The following is a 10,226-nucleotide window of genomic DNA, read 5'->3' on the forward strand; positions in this document are numbered from 1 at the left end:
CTTCTAGAAAAATAAACTTGGACCAGAAGATTTGTGCCATTTCTCAATACCTTGAGAAATGAAATTAATAATTAGTTTGCTTAAACATGGTGTCTTAGGTAGCTGAACATCAGGAGCGTGAGGCTTCTGTTATTCACAAGGATATCTAGTTAAGTATTTACACAGTATCTACATTCATATGGTACAGAAGAGCTTTAAAAGATCCTTTCGATGATATACAGCGTGAGGATGCACAGAAATATTTTTAAGCTCCTGAGTGAGATAGGAGCCCAGCCTCCTTATAAAGTGACACCTTAAAGATCTGGATGTTAACTTTAAAAGGTTCTTGGGCTCCTAAACCAAAACGTCCTTTTGACAGTTGTATCTTTAAAGTCACCATTATGAGAGGTATACCAGAAGTCACTCAGTCATTGGCTTCTTTTGGGTACTCTCTTTCAAGTAGACTAACAGGCCCACTTGGGATTTCAAATTGGAAGGAATTCATGGTGGCAGAGATCTTGCTCTGAATAAAAAGTAAAAACCTATCAGATCTTTCCCAAAAGATTTATATAAATGTTAGCACGTTTTAAATAGAACTGGCACCTTGTGAACCAGTTGTTAATACTTGAATTCTGTAAAACACATGGTGACTTTCTCTTTGTCATATAGCTTAATCGGGCAGAATTTGAAGATCAAGATGATGAGACCAGAGTGCAGTATGAAGGCTTCCGGCCTGGGATGTATGTTCGAATAGAGATTGAGAATGTCCCATGTGAATTTGTCCTGAATTTTGACCCTCATTATCCTATTATCCTGGGTGGTTTAGGCAACAGTGAAGGAAATGTTGGATATGTACAGGTATGTAGCCAAAGCTGTGAGTGCACTTTATATCTGTACAGGTATGCTTCAGAGTATCTGGAATTACTATTGTAAACAGAGAGAAACCTTCTCTTTGTCTCTTGAATAGGGGATTTTCATTTGCCACAATTAACTCCACAGTAGCAGACACTGAATTTTTACAGGCTTAATTGGTTAACTGGAAGAAGTTATTGTTGTTTAAAGTTATCTTCAGGGAGATCTCAGGTCTGATATTGTGATTGCTAAATTGCAAATATAAATTGTACTCTGAAGTTCCTGGTCTATGGACAAGTGGCTATAGAAAAGTTACTAGCACATATATATATATGTGTGTATACATTTTAATACAATACTTGCTTGTATGCATACAAACATGACTTCAAAATGGATGAAATACTGACTAGCTTTATTCTTCCAGTCAACCTAGTGTTAATGAGAATGTTCGAAGATACAAAGTTTACTGAATAGAAAATTCTAGTGTAGATGGAAGTTGTTTTCAATCATTCCTCAAAAATTAAGGCTTGAATTTCAGAGTTAATGTTAGTATCCTGTAATAGCATTGTTCATATTTTCTTCTAATTAGTTGCGTCTGAAGAAGCACCGATGGTACAAGAAGATACTTAAGACACGTGATCCTTTAATCCTCTCATTAGGGTGGAGGCGATTTCAGACTATCCCCATGTTCTACATTGAAGATCACAATGGGCGTCACAGGCTTCTGAAGTACACACCACAACATATGCATTGTGGAGCAACTTTTTGGGGTGAGGGTGTTCTGGAGTTACTTATTCGTTATGAAATTCTCAAGCTTTACAGAATGTATCAGGAAATACAGCCAGTAGCTTTTGGAATAAGAAGTCTTTAAAAAGTTTTGTTCCCTGTGGAATATAAAATAACACCAAATAGTATTGGAAAATAGGTAATTGCCTGTTGTCTGTGAATCATTTGAATGATTTGTGAATTATTTGGCCTTTAATCAAATTCTGAGCATTCTGCTATGTTGTATCGTATCAAAGAGTAACCTGATTTGTTGACTGTGTGCAGAGAGACACTTGCATGCATCATGGGCCCAGCCCTGCAAATGCTTCTGTACATGAGTAACTTTTTGTTAACCATTCCTTTAACGTTTGCAGGGCTATATATGTGAGTAAAGGGTTGAATGCTTTAAACTTTTCTTTGGTTTTATTCACTGAGAATATTTGGCATATATTTCAAGCTTTCTGACTTTAAATAGAGGCTAGATATTGTGTAGTAAAGCTTTTAATAAATTTTTAAACTTAATTTTCTTGTAGGGCCCATCACTCCTCAGGGGACAGGATTTTTGGCAGTTCAGTCTGTCAGTGGCACAACGGTAGGTTTGTTACAAAATGTTGATTACTGCTTTCCATGGGTCTTTGGATAAAATATATAGGTCTGTGGGGGGAAGGTTTACATATGGTAAAGCAGTGATGTTGTAGGAACTAAGAAAGTAGGTGGACTCAAGCTTTTGAAAGGTGTATTGTGATGAGATAGGAAACTGAATGGAGGCTCTTTGTAACAATTTTCATTTGCTATACTGAAAATGACAAATACTGCTTTATTATTTTCTGTGGAAGGATTTATACCTCTGTGATTCTCAGGTACTAAGTATTTAGATTAACTTGTAAAATCTTTTGACAAGATGAGATACTGATGTTCCTGTTGAAAAAGTTTGCCCTCAGTGTGATTTCTCTGCATCTTGTTAGAATGTTTATGGCTATCTGAATTAATTTAAATAGTGTGAAGCAGCATTTATCAAATATGATCTTTGTTGCATATATATTACCCAAAGGTAGATTTATGTTTACATGCAACATGGAGTGAAAGCTTTGCATGTTGCTGTAATGAGCACGACAGTAATCAGAGTGGTGATTATTATCTCCTTCTAAAATACGCCTTGTTTAAGTCCTATTGCACAGTCATCTTGTTATATGTATTAAAAAGCTATTTTCGTCATGTGTCCCTAGCATAATATAGTGACTTAGAGCAGTGCACAAAGCACTTCTCCTTTGAGACTTTCTGTCTGAGTAAGATTCTGTTTCATAAAGAGAGCACAGTGAGGTAGATAACAAGGACTCTTAGATTGCTTCCAAGGTAATTAGAATGGCAGTTCTGAAAATCTCATTAGTGAATGGTAGGAATGTTATGTCAGCAGCACATCAACTAGTCTGTATGAAGTCAATTTGCATTTGTCATGCTGCTGTACTCCTGTAAAGGTTATAAATTCTGAATTCAAACTAAAAAGCAGTGAAATTGTGTCAGTGAAATGGTTTCTTCACTGTTTGGTGAATATGTATCCAGCAGTGTCTTTCATCTCTCTGTGTTTCAGCCTGATTTCCGGATTGCTGCGACAGGAGTTGTGCTCGATTTAGATAAATCCATAACTATTGTAAAGAAATTAAAGCTAACCGGGTTTCCATTCAAAATTTTTAAGAACACATCTTTTATTAAGGTAGGTATGTAGGTATGCATACTGTAAAACCACATGTACTGATGTTAGGAAGGGATGCAACCTGGGACTCCACCTGTCTTTCCCGAGGCATAGTTCCCCGTAATTGTTGCATAGTGTTCTGGATCTCGGTAGCCGCTTGGGTCTTTTTGAGCTCTCTTCAGTGCGGTCTCTAAAGGTACTGATCATTAGCCAGTGAATATGAATTATTGTTAACGAGACAAAAAATGTGCAACAGTCTCCTGGCTCGCATTTGATGTGATTTCCCTCCCACTGTTCTACCCCAACCCACTGGCAGACACCTCTGGAGAATGTGAACCTGTCCCTGGTGTCATTCAGGCAGTTTGATGCCACTGAATTTCAGCTCTAGGATCAAGGATGACAGTGCTTATGACTTCACAATTACAATTACAAAAGCGTTTGGGGCAGGAAGTGTTGCAGAAGTGAATTTTCATTGACCTTCCAGTTGGACTTTCAGGCTCAGGAAGGCGTTTGGTGATTCTGCATTTGGGGCAGTAAGCAGCTAAGCACTGATCCCAACAGTGAAGCACTCAAGTATTCGCACTAGGCATACACAGTTTTTCCTGACTTCCTTGCGATTTATGAAAGAAGCACAAACCTTGAAGAGCTATATTGTATTAGAGTCTCACAGCTAGAAACTTAAGGCAGCTTACTTGCTTTTAAGGTATGCTGTGTTCCAGCAAATGACTTTAAAAGACAACTGGACAGATTCTCTTAAATATGTTCTGGTTTAGTATTTTAAATGTAGATATTTAATGCTAAGAAGCCTTGCCTGTGGTATATGACTCTAAGTAGATTACTTTTAGTAGCTTACCTCAAAGTCAGATCAGTAGGTTTTTGGTATGATCAGCACTCTTTGTATAAAGACAACGTTTTGTTCTTCCTATTTCTTTGAGATATGCTTGTGGGAATTACTTATGTTTTTGTGGCCTGCATAGGTCACAGAGAGAGACGTAGCATCTAGAATGATGGTGGGTAATTTACACTTTCAGGGAATGTTTAACTCTCAGTTGGAAGTGGCTAAATTTGAAGGTGCAGCAATTCGTACTGTGAGTGGTATCCGAGGACAGATCAAAAAGGCCCTACGAACTCCAGCAGGTGCTTTCAGAGCAACATTTGAAGACAAGTTGCTGATGAGTGGTAGGTTGCACTTTCCATGTAAGTTATCACACAACTTTCATCCTGCTTCGCGGATTGAAAAGCCATGTCTCAGAATCTTTGGAATCTGATAATTAAGATGTGAATTCAAAGAGCATGAAATATCTGGTGAGATGCAGAATGAAATTTTTAAAAAGTACATTTTCTGTTGGATTTGTTTCACTTATACTAAAAGTCATATAGTATGCAGATGAAAAGGTTTGTCTTGGAGACCTATTTCTCTGAGTGCTTTAAAGTGTTTTACACAGCATGGTATGCTTTTCTCCTTGAACATGAAGATAAATTGTATTTAGTGGTGGAAGTGCTAGAGGGACATTTTTCTGAGAAATCCAAAGAGTGGCATTGTAACTCCAGTTATCTTTTTTTCCTAACCTTTTGGGGAAATTACGCAGGTGATAGGGGTAAATGATCTCTGTTTGCTGAGTGTCACTGTGATGTTAGGAACATGAGTTTATGCTTATTTGGGTTTATTTGACCTCTGTTTTCCTAAACCTATCGAAATTATGGGCAGTACAAAATAAAAGCAAGTTACTTCTTTTATAAAAATAGGCAGAGGAAAAGCAAATGTTTTTTGTCAGTAATAGTTGAGGCACAGGTACATATATGAACTCTGTTGCTAGTTCTTTAGTTGAGTATGAATAATGACTAAGGTGGTATTCAACTGGCTGCTTTTCAGGAGTATGCAGGGTTTATGACTTTATGGGGCTTTGCAGAATCCAAGTGTACAAATAATTACCTTGCTTTTGCCTAACATTGGAGAGATTTTTTATATATACCAAATACAATACTAGCCTGTGGTCTAGATGTTAGTTATCTATTCTATTCAGGCAATCTTTGCTTAGAGGTTGGATGTGTTGAACTGCATTGTTATAGAGCCAAGTAACATTTCCTTTTCTTTCAGATATTGTCTTTGTGAGGACTTGGTATCCTGTTTCTATCCCAACATTTTATAACCCTGTAACGTCCTTGCTGAAGCCAGCAGGTGAGAAGGATAGTTGGAGTGGAATGAAGACAACAGGCCAGCTGAGGCATGAGCGAGGCATCAAACTGAAACAAAACAAAGATTCTCTCTATAAGGTATATTTGATATGTTCTCTTTTTTATTTTTTTTTTAAAAACAGTGTTCACAGTCAAATTTGCACTCTGCCTCGGACCTGTGCAGACCAAGAGTAGTGTAAATACTTGTTCATACATATGCATGTGTGACTTCATATTTTTATCCACAAGGCATAGTCTTTCCTGGCATGAGACAGGAATCAAGCAGTGGAAAGCAGATTCTTGTGGGTCAATTACAATGAAAGTAATTTGCAGGGGAGAAGTCTTCTCCGAAAGCTTACTGAGATTTCTGTTGCCGTAAAATAAGGCAAACATACCGTTCAAGTCTGTGCAAGGACGTTGGAGAATGTTTTTTGAGTGTTTGGGGGTGGTGGGGGTGGTGGTGTTTTTGCGTGTGGTTGTGGTGTTTTGTTTTTTTTTCCCCTGAAAGATGGAAAATAAAATAAAAGCTTTTTAAGATCATGAATTTTGTATGTGTTCTATATCTATTCTTTCAGCCTATTGTGAGGGAGAAAAGGCATTTCAATAAGCTCCACATTCCTAAAGCACTGCAGAAGGCACTGCCTTTTAAGAATAAGCCTAAGAATCTTGAGAAGAAAGGCAAGACTCCAAAAGACAAGTGGAGACCAGCTGTTATCAGGGAGCCTCATGAAAAGAAGGTAATTATCACTTGCTCTGAAACAAGGTCTCCAGAAGGGTGAATGTGTTGCTTAGACCATTTCTAACTATTGTTTTAGCACTTGAATCTACTGCTAGTGCTAAAGACATGTATGCTCCTAGTGAAAAATAATCACCTGCAATTTGTTTTATTCCTGTTTGGCATATGGTGTGTATATGGAACTGGCTCTGAGTGGACGGCATCTATTTTTTAAACTAGTAGGTCACCTGAAGCCTAAATAGGACTTTTATCCTTGTCACAGGACTTGCAAGGTATTTCAGTTGGATGTAGTGCTCTTACGTTATGGGTGACTTAAACTGGCAGTTGCGGTCTTTTATTTGACTTGTCATTGCTATGCATTATTAACAAAGACAAGGACTTGAAGCAAATACTCTGCTTCAAAATTTGAGAATTACAGAGTGCTTGCAAAGGCAAGAAGATACAAACTTTAGTTTAAGTATTCGGTATTAGCAATTAGGCATAGCCTTTTAAATAGTATCTAACAAAAAATCAGAGTTCACAAAAATTAAGCCTTTGATTAACTTCCCAACAAGATAAATGATTAAACCATTTCAGAAATTGGGTAACTGGTGCAGAAGTAATTAGGAACTTGTCGTGAATCTCTTATTCACTATATGGCGCTCTGCTGAGGTTAAACTTACTTGCTCACCAAAACTGAACTGTTTCTGTATTGATTCTGTATTTTCTGTTTTAGATATCAGCCCTACTCAGTGCTTTGAGTACAGTGAATAATTACAAGATAACGAAAGCCAAAGTAAAACATCGCGAACAGCTTAAAGAATATCTCAAAGTTAAGCAGAAGGAGGATGAACAGAAATTCAAGAGGCAGAAAGAGGCTAAGAAGAAAATTTATCGCATACTGGGACAAAGGGAGAAAAAGAGGCAGAAGTCAAGCTTGAAAGGATCTAGCAACGGAGAGAAGAATATGTAAAAATTTCATCAGATTTTAGGCCAAATAAGGAAATAGGGTAGCTGTGCAATTTTCTGTTGAAGAAACAAAAAGGCCTTGGACTACACTAGACAGGCTTTCAAGAGAAGAAAAAAAATGCAAACATGACCTTAGTCAAGCTCTTGAATACATTTGGCAATATATATAAATAAGATGTAAAAGTATGGATTGTGGTTTTTCTACATGATATTCTGGAGAACTTTGTATTTCCGTATATTTCTATCCGTACTGCACATTCTATCTAGACAATAAAGTATTTTAATGTCAATTACAGAATATTGTTTTTTAGTGTTTTGTCTTAGTACTAGTGGACTTCTGTGGGAGAGAGAACTCCTCTGGATGTCTCTGAATGTGCTTCTCTGTTGGTAGTACTTTGAGCCATTGCCTAAATTTTGCCCTTGGCAAGTCTTCCATTAAAAGGCATGAAGATCATCTGTTACTGGGCAGGATTTTGGATTCTGTAGCTTTGATGCTACTGGAGTCGCTTGTTCCTGTGCTTAGATCATCTGGTCCTGCATGATAGCATCTCATTTTTTTCCACTTCTCACTAGATATTAAGCAGATGTTCAAAACAGTGTTTCATCCAGATCTTCTGTTACTTTACCAGTTTTGGCACACTGAGACTGTCAGTAGATCCCTCAGTGACTGCTTGCCCAGAAAGTTGCAGTATCAGACCTTTCCCAAATGTGTGTGACTACTTGGTGATTCTTCTGTGGTAACTTGCTTCCTTTGGGAACATCTTCTTAGGTCCAGCCAGCTTGATTTGATGATACGTTAGACTTTCTCGAGGTGATTGGACAGGAGAGATGATAGATTTTTTCAGTCCTGTTAAATTAACCGAGAGTTGAAATCTTGGACTGACGAGAGGCTTTTAACAATCATTCTGTTGGAAGAGCAGTGGAATTTATTTTTGTTATGCCATACAGGGCATCAAATAGTTACTATGATGTACATATTTTTAATACTTCATCTTCGAACAGGCAGTGGGTCAGATAACATCAGTAATTTCTTGGTCTCCTTCCTGAATGAGTTCACTCTTTATCATCAAGCCAAAATTCATTATTATTATCATTACACTGTAGTAATATTTGCTATTTCATATGGGAGATCCTGTGTGGGATCAGGCTGCCTCACACAAAAGCTTTCTGATGAATGGGTTTGCAGACTTTTTTTGTGAATGTTTAGCATTTCAGGATTTTCCTAATTAATCTCATAATGTTCCATGTGCTGATCTTGAAATTCTAATGCATCTGTCTTTGCATATATCATATAAGGCTGAAGCGTGACTGAAATTAATTTGTCAGTAATTTTTTTCCCCCCATGAGATTAAGCTGAGGTCATGTGAATATGAAAACATGATTTATGCTTAAATAATTGAAGATACTCTGCTGAATAGACAACTGCTGCCTTCAGAGATTTACAAAAAAACTGTTGGCTTTTTCTTTTCCCCATAGAGCGGCACAGGGTGGTCCACCATGAAGTCATGTTCTGCAGGGTTGTCTCCTCTTCTGTCACACAGCACTAATTCAGGTCTAATCTAAACCATCAAGGAAGTGTTTACTATTAATCCTGGCTTTACGCTGTTGTGGGCAAACTTCCACTTTATATGCTGTTGTTTTTATCTTCCATGTATTCATGTGTGACAAGTACTTGTAGTTTTTTTGAGCACCTGAGAAGTTACCACTGCAACACTTGTTTAAGGTTTCACATCTGTTATTTATATGTAATGAAAAATAATTTCTATCTAGTTTGTTCATAATAGCTCTGCCAATGATGAAAATGGGGGATTGGTGGACTTCAGTCGTGTTTTCATTGTGGAGAGAACCACCGAGCGTAAAAACGCTTCACCTCCAAAGACTATACAGGATACTTGTTCTCGATGATACTTTTTTTTTTTTTTAACCCTTTAGGTAGCCCATTTCAAAGGGAGAGAACATTTTGTAAATTTAACTGATTTTCTTTTTAATAAAAAAAGGTTTAACATGCAGTGGGTTGCAGATAGGAGCTGGTGTGTGGTGTGACCCCTGCTAAAAGCAAGGTAGAGGTTTTGCAGTCTCTTGTAGGGCTGACTTTACTTTGGAAACCGGTGAGAGAGAACCACGGAGCCTGGCTCTGCTTTGGCCCGAGGAGGCCTCGCGCCGCCCAGGCGCTGCGGCGGAGAGCCTGGCCGGGGCCCGTACATTTGCTTAATCGTGCCTGAGCCACGATTTACAGCGCTGCGGGGAAGGTCAGTGTAAGTCCTCTGCTCCAGCGTGAGGGGAGTGCTGCACAACATACAGGTTGAAAGCGTTGCTGTATTTGTCTGAAAATGACAGCTGTGCTATGGCCTCTGCATATCTGGGAGAGATGTTGATACTGTATGTGAGGAGAGCTACCAGAGTCCTGGTAACAAAAGCATTTGTTTTTTATCAAAGACTAAGTAAAACTGATTTTAGTAGTAACAGTGACCTCTAGTAGTGCTTTTGGCCTGTTATTAAGGTTGAATGTTTTGGTTTTGCCCCCAGGGTAAGAAAGGGCAGTGGTTAGTGCTGAGGTGGTCGAGCTGGGCCAAGTGCTCAACACCTCCCTGGCGCTGCACCGGCGCCCCTGAACCGTGCCTGAGGGGCTTTGCTCTGGAGAGCCCCTGCGCTGGCACCGGTGAAGGCTGCAGGCCTCGGAGAAAGCGAGGGCCTCGCACTGCGTTAAGTAACCCCCAAAGTTACTTAAACCCCCAAATGTCTCTCCCCTTTCCTCAGAAACCCGTTTCCCGCCACTGGGCTGGGCCTGTGGCTTGCGGCTCCCCTCTTGCCTGGGCCTTTGGCAGAGAGGAGGCCGAAGCCTGCCCCACAGGCTGTGTCCCTTACTGCAGCCACCAAGTAAAGTGCCTGCTAGGGAAACAAAAACAATATTTACTCCTCGTCAGCTGCAAAAAAGGCCTGAGTTATCGGAGGGAATCGCTGGCAGCGGTCTTGTGCTGGCAGGTGGCGGAACAAGGGGCTGAACTGTTCTTATCTTGGATAAACCCAGCCAGCGCTGCAGGAGGGACAAATAATTAGCAGTCTTGTTTGTGATTAAGCCCT

At 39.1% G+C, this 10,226-nt stretch overlaps 1 protein-coding gene across 1 annotated transcript in view; it reads left to right on the plus strand.

Moving 5' to 3' along the window:
• The window catches only part of BMS1 (BMS1 ribosome biogenesis factor), a 22,619-nt gene extending 15,179 nt beyond the window's left edge, over window positions 1-7,440 (plus strand). The window contains exons 15-22 of the mRNA XM_010287993.1: window positions 649-837; window positions 1,421-1,601; window positions 2,130-2,188; window positions 3,185-3,307; window positions 4,318-4,465; window positions 5,385-5,560; window positions 6,037-6,198; window positions 6,913-7,440. Coding sequence (XP_010286295.1) covers window positions 649-837; window positions 1,421-1,601; window positions 2,130-2,188; window positions 3,185-3,307; window positions 4,318-4,465; window positions 5,385-5,560; window positions 6,037-6,198; window positions 6,913-7,149 — 1,275 coding nt within the window. The 3' untranslated portion in view covers window positions 7,150-7,440. The remainder of the gene's footprint in view (window positions 1-648; window positions 838-1,420; window positions 1,602-2,129; window positions 2,189-3,184; window positions 3,308-4,317; window positions 4,466-5,384; window positions 5,561-6,036; window positions 6,199-6,912) is intronic.
• The last annotated feature ends 2,786 nt before the right edge of the window (window positions 7,441-10,226 follow it).

Source organism: Phaethon lepturus, unplaced genomic scaffold, assembly GCF_000687285.1.
Source record: "Phaethon lepturus isolate BGI_N335 unplaced genomic scaffold, ASM68728v1 scaffold295, whole genome shotgun sequence".
Classification (NCBI taxonomy): Eukaryota; Metazoa; Chordata; class Aves; order Phaethontiformes; family Phaethontidae; genus Phaethon; species Phaethon lepturus.